The sequence below is a fragment of the Herpailurus yagouaroundi genome, unplaced genomic scaffold (genome assembly GCF_014898765.1).
Source record: "Herpailurus yagouaroundi ecotype Mexico unplaced genomic scaffold, PumYag 100, whole genome shotgun sequence".
Taxonomy (NCBI): Eukaryota; Metazoa; Chordata; class Mammalia; order Carnivora; family Felidae; genus Herpailurus; species Herpailurus yagouaroundi.
The window spans coordinates 47,172,527-47,190,141 of record NW_024412391.1 but is presented as its reverse complement, the minus strand read 5'-3'; the positions used below and the strand labels follow the sequence as shown (position 1 = coordinate 47,190,141).

At 36.9% G+C, this 17,615-nt stretch overlaps 2 protein-coding genes across 5 annotated transcripts in view; both read left to right on the top strand.

Annotated features, from left to right (window-relative positions):
- Nucleotides 1–5,790, top strand: part of FAM221A (family with sequence similarity 221 member A) — a 22,004-nt gene extending 16,214 nt beyond the window's left edge. For both annotated transcript variants that reach the window (XM_040472430.1, XM_040472429.1), the window contains 2 exons: nucleotides 1,896–1,978; nucleotides 5,689–5,790. In XM_040472430.1, the coding sequence (XP_040328364.1) occupies nucleotides 1,896–1,978; nucleotides 5,689–5,757 (152 nt within the window). In that variant the 3' untranslated portion in view covers nucleotides 5,758–5,790. The remainder of the gene's footprint in view (nucleotides 1–1,895; nucleotides 1,979–5,688) is intronic.
- An 8,774-nt stretch (nucleotides 5,791–14,564) lies between these two features.
- STK31 (serine/threonine kinase 31) overlaps nucleotides 14,565–17,615 on the top strand; it is a 76,380-nt gene continuing 73,329 nt past the window's right edge. The window contains exons 1-3 of one of the 3 annotated variants that reach the window (XM_040472426.1): nucleotides 14,565–14,671; nucleotides 16,337–16,383; nucleotides 16,472–16,524. In XM_040472426.1, the coding sequence (XP_040328360.1) occupies nucleotides 14,613–14,671; nucleotides 16,337–16,383; nucleotides 16,472–16,524 (159 nt within the window). In that variant the 5' untranslated portion in view covers nucleotides 14,565–14,612. Of the gene's footprint in view, nucleotides 14,672–14,696; nucleotides 14,804–16,336; nucleotides 16,384–16,471; nucleotides 16,525–17,615 lie in introns of those variants that run through there. The other 2 variants (XM_040472427.1, XM_040472428.1) reach the window with 2 other exon arrangements.

Below are 17,615 nucleotides of genomic sequence, written 5' to 3'. Positions count from 1 at the left end.
TTTTATTTTATTTTATTTTATTTTATTTTATTTTATTTTATTTTATTATTCTATTCTATTCTATTCTATTTTATTATTATTATTTCTTAACATTTATTTATTTCCGAGAGAGAGAGGCAGAGCATGAGCAGGGGAGGGGGAGAGAGAGATACAGAATCTGAAGCAAGTTCTAGGTTCTGAGCTGTTGTTAGCACAGAGCCCAATGCAGGGCTCGAACTCACTAACTGCGAGACCACAACCTGCACTGAAGTCGGATGCTCAACCAACTGAGCCACCCGGCACCCCACCAGTGGTAGATTTTAAAGATGTGTCTATAGTGTGAACCTCAATGATGCAGTGGCCCAAGGTCCTTGAAAACTTTTTTCAGCAAATGCAGCATGTGGTTGCTCATTTCTGATAGTCACCTTGATAAAAGTGGTGAAATACTGTTTTACCGGATAAATGGTAACATATCATTAAAATGCAACTCCATGAAGGTGATTCTACAAGTGACTTAGCTCAAATGGTCCAACATGATCCAGAGAAAGACCCGTAGTTTTGAGATGAATGGATAGGCAGCACATATTCTAAGCATTTTTTCTTACTTTTCTCAATAGGCTTTTGTTAGATAGTTGACAGAGTGTGGTTATACTCTGTGCTGATTGTCTGTAGTTAGGTGATTTTTGTGTTGCTGGTTGTGGTGAATTTATATGCTTTGAAAACTAGAACATGTATTCACATTGATATTCTTTTTTGGATATGAAAGGACCCAAGCAGCACATTCCCCTGAAATGAAGGTGAACTTTTCATGGAACAAGGCTCTTAGTGCCCTTAGTGTTTTCTTCATGACATCCTGATTTTCCTTCCTGAAGCAATTTTAAATTCCTTTTACAACATAAACTATTGCTTGTTTAGCTTTAAAAAGTGAATACCAAAGGGGAGCCTGGGTGGCTCACTTGGTTGAGCATCTGACTCTTGATTTTGGCTCAGGTCATGATCCAGGGTTGTGGGATCTAGCCCTGCATCAGGCTCTGTGCTGAGCATGGAGCCCACTTAAGATTCTGTCTCTCCCTCTGCCCCTCTCCCCTGCTCTCTTTCTTTCTCTCAAAAAAAAAAGGAATACCATGGAAAATGGTTAAAATTATTTTAGTTTTGAAAAGTTTCAAAGCAGGTAGTATCTTGGTTGCTTATACACACTGCCATAGTCCATTCGGGTGGCTATAACAAAATACCATAGACTGTGTAGCTTATAAACAAAAATTTATTTCTCATGGTTCTGGAGGTAGGGAAATCCAAGATCAGGGCACCAGCATGGTTGTGTTCCGGTGAAGGTCCTCTTCTTGGTTCATAGCTGGTCCCTTCTCATTGTGTCCTCATATAGTGGAAGAGTTGAGGGATCTCTGTAAGAGCACCAGTCCCATTTGTGAGGATTCCACACTCATGACCTAACATCTCCCAAAGACCCCACCTCTTAAGACCATCTCACTAGGCATTATGATTTCAACAGATGAATTTGAGGGGAACACAAACATTCAGACCATAGCATAGACCTTCTGTAATTACTTCTGTGTGTTATTGGTTATGGTGTTACATGAATTTCTAGTTTCACTATAAAATTTAAAATGTCATTGAAGAAAGCAAAGTGTGCTCTTATGTGAAGTAGCTATATGGTATTATTTAATATGAACCAGTTGGACATTAGCAGAATGTTTGCCAATAAAAATTACTTTGTCTTACAATGCTCTGAATTCTAAAAAATAATTAGGTGTAGGATTAATTACCATTTAGACCATTCTGGTTTGAAAAATAAGAATTCATCATTGGTAACAGTAAAGTTTTCTTTCTTTTTTTTTTTTAATTTCAGGAGAATTTATAATGATGTAAATATATCACATAGAATTTTTTTTCTTTATTAGTAGGTACAAGTGGTCAAGTTGCTTCCTTAAAGAGACCTGAAGAGGATGATATGGCTTTCTTTGAAAGACGATACCAAGAAAGAGTAAGTCTGTGGGGAAATCTGCTTACTTTAAGCATTTACTTGTGACAAAGACACAGTAGAATTACATATTGATTGTGGATCATCATTGAAAATAATTTATAAAGTCTCTCCTTATAGCTGTATTAGGACTTGAGGCTTATTTAGAATGATTCAGAGGGAAACAGGATGAATGAATAATATGATATCTAATATGCTAATTTATGAAGGTCATAAATATTGATTAAATATACAAATAAAATCGTCAATAATAAACACCAACCATCAGCAGATTTGTAAATTACGTGTATCTTGAATTCTTTTTTTTAATCTTGAAATTTTAATATGTAATATTTCTTCTTCTCAGTGCATTCAAGGTATATCTAGACTCAAATTAAAATTACCCATTAGTCTTTAAGAAACAGAACACAAAACCTAAATGTATGTTAGCGATCCTGAGAGCTCAGCAACTGTAGTATTGATGTTTTCCCAGTTTTCACTAGTGATAATTTTCATCAGTTCTCCACCACACTATAAACTCCTTAGGGATAAACAGTATTTCGTTCCTTTTTATATTTTCTTCAGAATTAACTACAGTGCATTGCACATAATAACTTTTCAATAAATATTTATGGAAAATTGAAAAAGTAAACACTTATTGATCATCACTTTCATACATCTCATAAAGTTACACATTTGATGTGTTTCCTGGCAGTGTTCATATTTGATAGCTTTATTTTTGGTTATTGCCAGATGAAAGTGTGTTGGTTTGATGAGGTATGGGGAATGGTATCCATCCATATGGTACATTACCCAAAGTGCTTTTCTTAGGATTATTTTATAGTTGTTCAGTGGCTATTTGTTATCTCTCCAACTGGGTAATAAGTGATAAGAAAGTAAAGACAGTCTTGTCACTTTTTGTTGTAGCTTATTGAGTAACTGAAGGGTGGTAAAAGGAGACCATTAAATAAATTCACCTTCCAAGAGGAGAGGAAGGGTGTAGGGGGCAGAGATCAGCTTGGTTTTCCTAATGAAGAATTTTGAAGCAGAGGGGGAGTGTCCTAGATATGATTTAAGGCAGAGAAAGAACTAGAACTTTTTGCAGTGATTCAAATGTTCTATACCTGTGCTGTAGCTATTCATTATATGTAGCTCTATAAATCTAAATTTAAATCAACTGAAACTTAAAATTATTTTCCTCAGTCACACCAGCCACATTTCAATTGCTCAGTAGGCCACGTATGGCTAGTGGCTACCTTAACTAGAAAGTACTCATCTAAAGGTAAAAGGTGGTGGTAGGATCTCTGGAAGGGAGATTAAATGGCCAGAGTGAAGAAAGAAAAGGCTATTTTTACAGTATCATTAAGGATAGACTTTTTGAATTAAATCAGTCTCCATTCTTGGAATACACAGGTGCACAGCTGAATTTTAGTTTTTCGTCCTAGGCTCATGAGGAACAGTGTTCTAGAACTCCTTCCTTCCTTCCTCCAGAAGCCTGGGTAGTATTGACTACCTTGAAAACATGCCAGTTGGTGTTTGCTTGTGGGAAGATAATGGGGGGAGTTCTTATCTATGATTGTTTTAGAGGATATACCTGGCCAATCCAGGCTACTTATAAATAGACCTAGAATTTATGGATTTATGAGATGTAGTTTATAACTCTCCAGCTTGTGTGATTTGTGGATTTATGAGACACATCTTATAAACTCGCCAGCCTGTGTGATTAATGGAGTATAAAAACTAAGAAGTTCAAAGCTAAACAACTTCTTCTGAGCTGACATGTACTATACACATTATTAGTACTTGCATTTTACTCCATGCACTGTTGAGGGAAAAGGGATAACTAGGAAGCTCAATCTGATAGGTTAGGGCCCCTTTAGAAAGCAATGCGATGTCTGTATCTGGTTTTTGCTTGTATCCTTTGCTAATCATTGGTAACATTTAGTGTGGAGAAGGATCTATGATAAATATGAGTTGGCTTTGATAGTTGATGCCTTTGTGGTAACATGGTTTACTAACTACTTTTAGATATTATTGAAGAGTTGCTTCATTGCTTTTATATCTTAGGTCAAGTTATTTTCTTCCATTGTGGATGACCCTTGGTCTCCTATCCCCAAGAAAGGAGAATTTTATTAAGGAAACAGTTATCAAAGGCCAACTAGGTGCAAGGTGCTATTGCTATTAGTGCCAGGAAATTGAAAAAGAAAAAAGGAAGGGGGAGATATCTTTGCTCTTCAGACACTAGACTAGGTGGATGTATTTGCTAAGTACTATTTTAAGTGAGGAAACCCTGCTTTAGCTTTGTTTGGTTGTTTAGCATTTTCTCTCTTTTTTGATATTACATAAAGCTAACACTTGGCCCTAAATGAGGGGAAAGGATTTGTTGACTGCTTATTAAGTACCTAGATCTTTATATATACGATCTTATTTACACCTTTAGAACAACCCTGAGAACCACCTATTATTATGACCTTTTTTTTTTTACAAATGAGAAAATTATTGGTTATGTAGCTTGTCTCAAATAGTTAATAAATGGTAAAGATTCAAATACGCTTTTATAATCTTTGCCTATAATCTTTGCCTTAATATAAGGTATTTTTTGGAGGTCCTTCAGATGACCTGCTGACTGATCCAGTGTATAAGAGTGATATAAATGTATGATTTCTTTTTTTTTTCCTTTAAAGCTTATTTATTTATTTTTGAGGCAGAGGGAGGAAGAGGAAGTGGGGGAGGGGCAGAGAGAGAGAGAGAGAGAGAGAGAGAGAGAGGGAGGGAGGGAGGGAGGGAGGGAATCCCAGGCAGGCTCTGTACTGTCAGCACAGAGCCCAATGCGTGGCTCGAACCCACGAACCATGAGTTTGTGACCTGAGCCAAAGTCAGATGCTTAACCAACTGAGCCACCCAGGCACCCCTGAATGTATGATTTCTGAATCAGGTCCTAACCAACTCAGAGAGGAGAGAGAGGGGAAAAAATGGGGATGAGACAAATGTAAGATATAAACATTTTATTATTGGGATGTTATGATTTACAATTTGATAAGATTGGGTACTAGGTCCCTTCTGGTTTCTTGATATTATTCCTATCACCTTAGAAGGTAGGAGGCCCTGCCTCCACCTATCATGCCCCATATTTTGTCCCCCTTTCTCTTGCAGAGAGAAGGCAGTGGTGTTGCCTCTGGGAATTGTAAGAGGCAAGTGGGCTCTCTGTTCTCTGGGACCTTTTTTCTCATGGAAGGGGTTTAAATGTTTCCAAAAGGTCAGAAAGCCACTAGTAGGGAATGCAAGCTGCTTCTTTGCTTCAGTTATAATGGAGCCTTCAGAGATGTAACTGTGGAAATGTGAAAACCAGAATTAGAGGAAACTGTCCTTACAGTAGCCCATGTGCCAGAGATAATTCAGCTGCATTAGGTATATTCTGTAGGGAATATGCATAGGCTGGATGTATGGTTAGCTTTTAAGCTTTTGTAAGACAGTTCTTAAGTGGAAGTTAAAATACACTTAGTAATTTTCTCCAAAGCAATATTTGGTTGAAATCAAACCACAGTTTAAAAATGCATTTAGGTCCCTTTAACTATTAGATTTTGGCTTTAGAATTCAGCAGCTTAAGAATTGCTAAGTAACTGTGTGAAATGGCTGTGATAAATGAGACATGAATCCAAATAAGGTGTGTACAACCTTTTTTTCTTTAGGATGTTTTACACATTATTGTATCAACAAATATTTTAATTTTACAGATAAAAATGGAAAAGGTTGCTAAGCAGCAAGGAAAAGCACCGTTGCCATCAAGTACAAAACCTTCATGAAGACTATCAAATTAAAACCATCATCCAAATAGGTTTTGTTTGTGTTTATTTAAATACAATAATAGTTTATTTTCTCCCAAATTATTTACTTCTTTTACTATGTAAAAATGTCATTTTGGTTGTTTCCTTAATTTTTTAAAAAAATTTCTTAAATATTTATTTTTGAGAGATCGAGAGAGAGAGAGAGAGAGAGAGAGAGAGAGAGAGACAGAGTGTGAGTGGAGGAGGGGCAGAGAGAGAGGGAGACACAGAACTTGAAGCTGGCTCCAGACTCTGAGCCATCAGCACAGAGCCTGACGCGGGGCTCGAACCCACGAACCATGAGATCATGACCTGAGCCGAAGTCGGACGCTCAACTGACTGAGCCACCCAGGTGCCCCATTGTTGTTTTCTTAATTTATTTAAACAAGTGAGAATACTTTATATTACTTCTGTCAAAAGTCATGATTTCATATCTTGTATGTACTTTTTGTCTCTCCTAACAAATGAGGTTATTTGCATATTAGTCAAAATGAGAAAATACAGTAACTGTTTTTAGTCTGTCATACATTATCTTTTTAAGGCTATTTAGAAAATTAAATATGTTATTGAGGGTTTTGACCACTGCTTAAAATGAGTAAGTTAAAATCTTGATTTTTTATTTTTCAAGCTTTGTAATCTTGATTTATGTTTTTAAATAAAAAGCTATATTTTAAAATTGTATAATCATTTTCTAGTGGTGTTTACTGATTTTTTAAGTTGTTTTGTTAACTATGGGTTGTATATAACTGTATTGACACTTCTCGTGTGCTACTTCAAATGCTCTTGGCCCCACCTCTTGCTCCATTACTGCTGTGAAACAGTTTGAGGCAGACTCTGACAGCTTCTTATGGACAAAAGTACAAATTTCATTTGATGGCATTTCATCTTGGGAGCATTTCATGACTCTCTCGCTTTTTTCTCCAGGGATCTTCTGACACTGTGACTTGGGATGCATCACAGATGTATGAAATATATGGGGGAATTAATGACCTCAGGACCACCCTTGACTAAAGGGTAAATGCTCTCTTCCATCTCCTAGGAAGATAGTTCTGAGATGCCTTTTATAAGCTTCCTCAGAAAATCCTGTGGGATTGAGCACCGGTCACCCATAGATGTGACCAACTCCATAATATATTGTTATGTTAGCTTTCTCTAACTTCTCCCTTTCTGATCCTTCTCTCTGGTTCCTTCAGATTACTTCTCAAATAAATACCTGTATGTGAGTATTTGTCTTAGGCTTTGCTTTTGGGTGGCTGGTAAACCCAGGCCAAGATGGGTACCAGGAATGGCCTTAGAAAGCAAACCCTCTGGTTTGCATTCTGTGACTGGATCATTCACTGGACTGATGATAACAAGGACCCAATAGCTAGTGGTAAGTGGTATAGTGATAACTTCTGTCACGTGGATGCATCACAGTTTCTGAATTGGGTAGGGTGTAGGTGTAAGGTGAAGTGTTAGGTTACACATTAGCTGTGGCATTACAGTGAAATGAGACTAATGGAAATTATAAAGCTGGAGATGTTGGTTAGCTATTGTTAACTGCTTTAACAAGCTTGAAAAAAGAAAATGGCATAGGTTCATGTTAGCTATTTAAGTCAAGGGATGCTGTGAAAGCCAGAGTGCTGCCTCCATAGCACCCTTTAAGGAAAAATCTCATCTGCAGACGCTGGCAATCTGTGCTGATGATCCAGCCCAAATAGTAAAGGTGGCAAGGCCACAAAGGAAACTGAATGCACAGCCTCAATCATCTCCTCCAGCAAAGTCAGTATGCTGACAGGAAAAGATTAGAACCTTGGATCATAGAATGGGAATATTTGTGTTGGTGAGCCTGAGAAACTTGAACTCTGATGTTCCCTTGGTTCTCTGAGCCACAGAAGCAGACTCTTCTCCTCCACTTTGCTGATGGAGATGTGTACACTTGTTTGGAGATCCTGCATAGAATTTATCGGGGGCACTTGCATTGTAAGATGATACTTGCCCTCCTCAAGACCCACCCCTGCTACCTCTCCTTACTCCAAACTGATAACTAGGATCAGGTCTCAGCATACCCTAAGTGGGGAAATACAGTCCTTCCTATAGGAGGATAAGTTACAACTGAATGAACTGCAGGTTCTTCTTAAAATGTATTGGCAGGAACCTGGGAAATATGCCTGGAAGTAGGTCTCGAAGGTGTTGGAGGGGGATGGAATATATGGCTTGATAGGAGTAACATGGTAGCACTTAAACTCCTAACTTGGGTTTTAATGCCTTAGATATCTGGAGTTGGTCCTAACACTGCTAGGGTGGCATCTGGAAGATATGGTGGAAATGCTAGAATTTATCTGGCATGGTATTGAGGAAGGGGTCACAAAACTCAACGAAGTCACAATGTTAGAATGGATGTGTTGTTTGAAACTTCAGAAGTTACCACTTGAGCGTTTTCCCTGTGAAGGCTCAGATGACACTCACAATTAAGGCAATAAAAAATGTAATGGTGAAGAGTATACTGGCAATTTTGAGAAGATTGGCTGTGGCTGACATCTACAGGCTAGAATTGATGGTAGAAGATGCTGCCATGATCTTGGGCTCCTTGATATCAATGTAGATGATGGGATGCAGTTGAAGGCGAGGTTGTGGAACTGAACTGTCAGATGCCCAGTGGACATAATTAATGGATACCAAGGCATGGATCTGTGAAGGAGTTTAAAATCGTGGTGTTCCAAGGGGCAAGATAGGACAGCTGATTAGGTTGTTACTTGATTTGTAAATCCACTTGTGTAACTACTGGATTCTTCACCTAGTTTTCAGACTTCAGGTAGGTCAGATCTAGAGCCCACTCATAGAAGGGAGAGCCCAGATTCCCTTGAGGAGGGGTCCTCCAGTATATATGATAAACATCATGTATATACTTGCCCCAGAGGGGCACCCATTAGGGGCAGTGGAGAAAGAGGAATACTCAGATTTTTCAACCAAGGACTTCTGGATATAGCATCTGAGCTCATATGGATCCCAAAGAACCCAAAACACCATTATGGTCCTCTGGTTGTATGCAACCCAGTGATAAATGGAGTCCTAACCAAAGTCTGTCCCAGTGAGTATAATGTATCTGGCCCCACTTTTTGTTTATTTCTAAAGTACCTAAATATATATAATTGGGACAGATATACTCTACTTAGAAGCTGATAGAGTCCTTGAGCCTACATTGATAACACTTGCTTCATGCCCCAGATACTGTTCAGATGCTGTAGGTTTGGGTCAGAGTTAATGACCCAGGGGCCTCCCTTGACCAAAGCATTATATAGGCACAAAGTCAGTAAGGATATAGAAGACTTGAACAACTATTAACCAACTTTATGTAATTGACATTTACAGAACACTCAACCCACATTTTTTTTTAATGCACATGAAACATTTACTAAGATTGACCACACTCTAGGTCACAAAACAAGTCTCAATACTTTTAAGATAATTCAGGTCATGATGTCTTCTGATCATAATGGAATTAAATTAGAAATCAGTAACAAATATATCTGGGAAATCTCCAAAAATTTCTAAGTTATATAATATCTAAATAATCCATGGGTAGAGGAAAAAAGTAAAAAAAGGAATCAAAGTACTTTTAACTGAATGAAAATGAAAACTATTTGTGGGATTTAGCTAAAACAGTATTTAGAGGAAAATTTATAGCATCAAATGCCTGTATCAGAAAAGAAGAAAGATTTCAAATCAGTTTCAACTTAAGGAACTGGAGAAAGAAGAGAAAATGAAAACTAAAATAAGAAAAAGGAAATAATAAAGACCAAAGCAGAAATATAAAACAGAATGCAATAGAGAAAATGAATAAAACAGTTTGTTTGAGAAGACCAATAAAATTGATAAACCTCTATAACCAGACTGATCAGCAAAGGCTAGAAAGAAAGAGAACACACAAATTACCAATATTAGGAATGAGAGTTATGACATCACTATATGTTCTATTAGAAGGATAATAAGGGAATGTGATAAACTTTATGCCAATGAATTTGACAACTTAGACTGAAATAGATAAATTCCTTGAAATACAAAAACTGAAGCTCATTCAATAATAAATAGATAACCTGTTTAGCCCTTTATTGTATGCTGTTAGCTCATATATCAATTAAAGAACTGATTTGTACTTAAAAATCTTCCCACAAAGAAAATTCCAGGCCCAGATGGCTGTACTGTGAATTTTACCAAACATTTAAGGAGCAAAGATGACTAATTCTATATAGCCTTTTCCAGCAAATTAAAGTTGGGAATTCTTTACAATTTAATCTATATGGCCAGCATTACTCCGATATGAAAACCAGACAAAGACATCACAAGAAAAGAAAGTTTCAGACTAATTCCTCTCAAACATAGATACAAAAATTCTTAACAATTTTGGCAAATCTAAGAATATGTAAAATGGATAATATTTCATGATTGAATGGGTGTTTTCCAAGGAATGGAAAGGTTGGCTTAACATGAAAATTAATATAATTCATCATATTAACAAACTAAAAAAGAACCACATGACCATCTTAATAGATGTAGGAGTACTTGACAAAATTCAACACACATTCAAGACAAAAACTCTCAGCAAACTAAGAATTAAGGTAATTTCTTCAATCTGATAATGGGTATTTACTAAAAAGCCACTGCTAACATCATAGTTAATGCTGAAAGGCAAACGCTTTCCTCCTCAGATGAGGAACATGGCAAGGATGGCTGCTCTTGGCACTTGCATTCAACATACTGGAGGTTCTAGCCATTGCTATAAGGAAAGATAAAAGAAAAGATACTCAGATTGGAAAGGAAAAAGTAAAAGTCTTCATTTGCATGTGACTTATATGCAGATAATTCTATTAAATATACTAAAAAAAACTCACCGGAAATAAGTGAATTTAGCAAGGATGCAGAAAATAAGATCAATATACAAAAATTATATTTCTATATACTATCAACGAAACAACTAGAAATTGGAGTCAAGAAAATAATAACATTTACAATAGCATAAAGAATTCTTAGGGATAAATTAGACAAAGATGTACAAAACCTTTTGTACATTGAAAAATTTGTTCATTGAAAAAACATTGAAAAATACAAAATATTGCTCAGAGAAATAAAGTAATATATAAAAAATGGGGATATATACACAGTGTTCATAGATCAGAAGACTCAGTATTGTTAAGATGTCAATTCTCAGTGTATAGATTAAATGTAATTCCAATAAAAATCTCAGCAGACTTTGTGTATGTGTTGTGTGTGTAGACATTGACAAGTTAATTCTAAAATTCACACAAAACTGCAATGCTAAAACAATTTTGAAAGAGAACAACATTGGAAGGCTTACAGTACCTGCCTTATAATAAGTATCTGTCTATAATAAGTCTTAAAGACTTATTATAAAACTACAATAATCAAGATGGTGTGTTTTTAGACTAAAGCAAATATATTAGTGTAACAGAATAGAGAATTCAGAAATAGTCCTACACATGTATGGTCAATTGATTTTTTTTAAAATGTTTATTTATTTTTGAGATAGAGAGTGAGCAGGGCGGGGGGACGAGGGGGAGAGAATGCGCACGAGAGAGAATCCCAAACAGGCTCCACGCCATTAGCCCAGAGCCCAATGCGGGGCTTAAAACCATAAACCGTGAAATTGTGACCTGAGCCAAAACCAAAGTCAGACAACTGACTGAGCCAGCCAGGGACCCCTGGTCAGTTGATTGTTGACAGTGATGTTAAGGCACTTCAATGGAAAAAATAATAGCATTTTCAACAAATGGTGGTGGAAAAACTGGACATCCAAATGCAAAAGTATAAACTTTGATTCATGCTTTGCATCTTATACAAAAATGAACTCAAAAAGAATTATAGATCTAAACAAAGCCTAAACATGTAAAATTTCTAGTAGAAAATATAGGAAGCTTTTGTGAACTGGGTTAGCCACTGATTTCTTAGATACAACACAAAAGCATGATCCATAAAAGACAAAACTTATAAATTGGACTTCATCAAAATCAAGAACTTCTGCTGTTTGAAATACTCTTTTTAGAGAATGAAAAAATAAGCCACAAACTGCGAGAAAATATTTGCAAATTTGAAGGAGTTATATCCGCAGTATGTAACAAACTGCAAAGCTCAATAAGGAAAGAATTCAGTTAAAAAATGGGAAAAAGTCTGAACAGACACTTTACCTAAGAAGTTGTATGGTTGGGAAATAAACATGAAAAGATGCTCAACATTTTTAGTCAATAGAGAAATGGAAATTAAAACTACAAGGAGGGGGGTGGGAGGGAGGAGAGGGTGGGTGATGGGTATTGAGGAGGGCACCTTTTGGGATGAGCACTGGGTGTTGTATGGAAACCAATATGACAATAAATTTCATATATAAATAAAAAAAAACAAAAAAAAAAAACAAAAAAAAAACAAAAAACAAACAAACAAACAAAAAAAAAAACAAAAACAACTATCAAATCAATGGCCTCTCAGCCTCTGGCAATGTCTGCATGCACTCATAACCACCTGAGAATTTTATATTTGGTTTATTAACAAATAGGAGGTAGAAGAACAAGGAATAACATGACGTTTGGCACCAGGATGGAAAATAATAAGTTAATTAATAACTATAAATTATATCAAAATTAAATGGAATAAATAAATTACTATTTGGCAGATAATATGATGGTTATCACAATTTATGTCATGTAATCACATCAAATGCTATATGAAAAATTTAACTTTTTACAAATGATAAAATAAGCCTTGGTGTGTAAACAGTTTGCTGAATAATGTGTATTAGGTGATTATCAAGTTGCTATTATGTGAATAAACAAAAAATAAATGTTTTGCATGACAAAAAAAAAAAAACCTACAAGGAGATGCTATTGTACATAAATGTCTAAACTTAAAAACATGGACCATATATAGTCGGTTAAACATCCTGACTATTTTTTTTTTTTTTTGCAACTTACTCTTGATTTTGGCTCAGGTCATGATCTCATCCTTTGTGAGTTTGAGCCCTGACTGGGGCTCTGCCTTGCTGGTGTGGACCCTGCTTGGGATTCTCTTTCCCTCTCTCTCTCTGCCCCTCCCCTGCTTTCTCCCCCCCTCTCAAAATAAGTAAGTAAACTTAAAAAAATAAAAATAAAAATACAGAAAAAGAAAAATAAATCTATATATGGGGCACGTGAGTGGCTCAGTCGGTCGTGTGTCCAACTTCAGCTCAGGTCATGATTTCATGGTTCATGAGTTCGAGCCCTGAGTTAGGCTCTGTGCTGACAGCTCAGAGCCTGGGGCCTGCTTCAGATTCTGTGTCTCACTCTTTCTCTGCCCCTTCTCCATGCTCTCTCTCTCTCTTTCAAAAATAAACATTAAAAATAACAACAACAACACAGACCATATAAGATGATGATGAGGATACAGGGCAACTAGAACTCTTAAACACTGGTGTGGGAATATAAAATAGTAAAACTATTTTGTGAAAATAGTCTAGGAGTTTCTTAAAAATTTAAACACATGCAATAATATGACCCAAACATTCTACTCCTAGGTATTAACCTGGGAGAAATGAATGCATATGCCCATACAAAAACTTGCACATGAATGTTCATAGCAACTTTATTTGAAACAATCCCAAACTGGAAACAATCTAAATATTGAAAGGTAGATAAATTGTGTTATATTCATGTAATGGAATAGTACTCAGCAATAATGGGCAATAAACTGTTTATACACATGACAAAATGGATGAATCTGAAAATAATTATGCTGAGTGAAAGAAACCAGACAGAATATACATAGTGCATGATTTCATTAACATCAAATTCCAGAAAATGCAAACTAATGTATGGTGACGGAAAGCAGAACCTGTCATTTTGAGTGGGGGTGGGGGGGAAGCCAAGTATTTTTCTGGGGCATGAGGATACTTTTGAAGGTGGTGAAGGAAATGTTTGTTACCTTGATTGTGAGGATGATTTCAACAGTTGTATACATATGTTCACCTATAAAATTGCATACTTTTAATAACTGCAGTTTACTGGATGTTAATCATACCTCAGTAAAGCTGTTAAAAATTAACAGGGATGGGGTGTTTGGGTGGTTCAGTGGATTAAGGCTCCAACTCTTGATTTTGGCTCAGGTCATGATCTCACAGTTTGTGAGATCAAGCCCAGAGATGGGCTCCATTCTGAGAGGGAGGGAGAGAGAGAGAGAGAGAGAGAGAGAGAGAGAGAGAGAGAGAGAGAGAGAGAGAGAATGAGAATGTTAAATGAGCTCATGCGAAATTCACCTGACATGAGCCGAAATCAAGAGACCAGGGCTCAACCCAGCTCAACCCACTGAGCCACCTAGGTGCCCAACAGAGATAACTTTCAACTGTTGTGCAAAGTTTGCCACAAATAGGTGCATATAACAGCTAAGCTCTACTAATTTTTGTTCCTTACCGTTCTGAAAAAAGGCCGCAACAAGAGAAAGATCTGATGCCAAGGTTTGGCTGGGAAGTGCTTGTAAAGCTACTGATTTAAAAGTCACATTTCATTTACTTATTTTCCAACTTGTATAACAAATGTTGGGATTCTTCTATTTCGGTTGTTTTAAAATTTAAATCAATATGAGCAAACTAGTAGACTGTGGAATCCAAACCACTCTCTTCCGTCATTACTTGAAGCCTTGTAAAATTAACCTCCCACCTGCCATCGCGCGTGGAGCCCGGAAGCTCAGGAATCCCCGCACTTGCAGCCTCTGTGCGCAGCTTTCCCCGTGCGTGGCCCCGCCCAGCACGCCGTGCCCCAGGCCCCAGGCTTTGGCGGCCACGTGAACCAAGCAGCGGCTCTTGAAAAGCCACGGTGATGGCGCAGCAATGTGGGCGCAAGCGCAGTGCGGGGCCTGAGCGACCTAGGCACGCGTGGTAAGTCTCTCTGCACGTGCGCGACGGCGGGTTGACGGCTGGCAAGCCGAGGTGGCGGGCGGTGGAGGGCCGAGTGCCCAGCATGTGGGGTCAGGGGCACTTTTCTGGAGCTTCTGTGGTGGAAAGTGTGAGGTCAGTGGTAGTCTTTTTGGTAGGTGCGGTTGTAGCCGCCGCAAGGACCGTCTTTTCACCTCTGCTTGCCTTTTAGGTCTCCCAAGTATGGGGTAAGGCCCGTTTCCTGGCCTTCCTTCGCCTTGGAGCCGCCCACCTATTTCTGAGGGTGCCGGGCACCCCCGGTTTTGAGTGCAGGGCTGCGAGGCGAAACCTGTTTACAAATAACTTGGGCCTACGTAGTCTCGGTGGAGATGGGGTCTTGCAGGCCTGTTGTGCGGTGGAGTTCTCTTTTCCCGCAAATTTTGTGCCATTTAAACTTCAAAATCCCTCATAAAATAGGTGTCAAGGGGCAACCTGGACTCACTTATTCCGAATTTTGCCACGAGTTGGAGATTTGGAAGTGCCATCTGGTAATCCACTTTTGCTGGAAGCGGGTACAGCGTCGGTTTCTTCATAATCATCGCGGGAAAGTCTTTTTGACTTTTAAAATCAGATTTTATGATGAACCATACAGCTTCTCGGCATTTCCAGATATTTTCAGTTTTACTAAATCTAAGCCAATGGCTTACAGAGAAATGCAGTCTCTCTAAACATTTCATCTTGGTTTTACGACTTTTTGCTCAGTTAAATAAAAAAAAATTTTTGACCAGTAGTGGAGGTAGGATACGTATTTTGAACACCTTTTCATGCAGCTTAATGTATGTGAAAAAACTATATAAGGTATAACAAAAACCAGAAGAATAAAAGTTTAAAATTTTTGACTTTTTTTTTTTTTTTAACCTGGGACAATTTTTCTCTTTCTGTAAGTACTTGAGGGAGCATTTGAAACTCTGGTGTAACACAGTTCTTCGGTAACTTTTAAAGCTCTTAAAAAGCCTGTTTTCTGTTTCCTTCCAAGAACTAACATTTATGTAAAGGGCAGTATTCTAGTATATTAATGATAAAGTTATAAACGAGTAGACATATATTTTGAAATATTTTGGAGTTAGAAAGTATAATACTATGTAATGAAAATTAGTTTTGAAGTAATAGGCAAAATTTGATTTGATTTTGCAGTCTTTAATTGAAATATCTCTTCAAAAATAGAAATCACTGTACCTTTTAAATAAAATTCATTACCAGTCTGAAGCGTTTGGTTTCTATATATTTGTAGTGTTTCTTTTTGTTTGAATTGTAGAAGTCCTGCTCTCCTTTTGGGAGGGCATCAATTTTTTTGAAAGAATATGCATATTGTTCTGAAGTATTGATTTACGTAACTGACTAGAATATGTCTAGATATCTACTTTAGTGTAAATTTGTAAAATCTTGGCTAAAAGAGATAATTTCAAAAGATAGAGATTGTATATGATGAAATTGCAGAGTACAGTATACTCAAGAATTATTGGAGAAAATCTCTCAGGTCATGTTTGATATAGAGGTTGAATTTTGATAACTTTATTTAGGAGCAAAACATACTTGCAGGAATTTGAACATTATATAGTTTAGGCTTTCTTGATTCACTGTGAATGGACAGATTATTAGAACTTGATTTAAGGTATTGAATTGTTTTAGTTTTTCAGGAATTGCCCAGATGGATGAAGATACACATTACAATAAAGGTACTGACACTAAAAATTATTTTTGGATGTAAGAGCTAGATAATCTTGATTAATTTCTAATTTTCTTTGCATTTTGATTTGGTTTTAGTTGAAGATGTGGTTGGAAGTCATGTGGAAGATGCAGTAACATTTTGGGCCCAGGTAAATAGCCTGGTTGATTTCTTTCCCCATCCCTTTCCTCCACCAACCCAGGTCCTGCTCAACAGAAACAAAAACAAAAACCCCAGAATATAGATATCCTTGTCATTCTCAGTGCCTAATTATTGAACATTTAACACAAGCCATTTTTGGAAGCGCACTGGTTACAGCTGGGACTTACTACCTGAGTTATGAGTAGTATGCTTATAATGTACTGAGTTAAAAAAGAAAGAAAGCAGCAAGATTATAGTTGTGGTTTCAGAATTACACTCAATTTAACACCAACAATCTAGGCTGCATAAATTACTGAATGCGCTAAGAAACTTATATTTGTGAAGTTATAGCCCCATCTAGGGGTCTTTTATAAGATTGTTTCTTGAAAGATACTACCTTTTTAATGTAATTTTTTTAAATACTTTAACTTTGAATTTGACATATAATCTCTTTTTCATCATGAAGTTGGAAGCACTAGTGGAACATTTATAGTTTTCTACGGACTTCAAGTCAGATAAGTGTCCTTAGGTTTAAATATAAAGCAAAGTACCAAAGTGCTTGTGTTCTAGAATTTAAAAAGGTGAATTCCTCTAATTACACAATTACTCACTAGTTTTTAATTTTGTGAACTACACATAATATGGGAGGGAAAGGTATGGCATTTTTCTGTAAGAACTGCAGTATGAGAACTCTTTTGTGGTGGTGGAGCAAATTGGCAATATGGGAAATAGAATTTACGAGAAGAAAAGTTGTAGAAGAATTCGATTAACCACTGTTCTTATATATATATATATATATAAAACATTGTGGAAGGGTGATATTCGTAGAAAACTTGTGGTAAATTTGTATTTCTGCTTATGCAAATATTTTCTGCTTATGCAAATATATTCTACCCAAATGTTTTATGCATGTTGTCTCTGTATTTTTTTTTTTTTTTAATTTTTTTTTTTTCCAACGTTTTTATTTATTTTTGGGACAGAGAGAGACAGAGCATGAACGGGTGAGGGGCAGAGAAAGAGGGAGACACAGAATCGGAAACAGGCTCCAGGCTCTGAGCCATCAGCCCAGAGCCCGACACGGGGCTCGAACTCACGGACCGC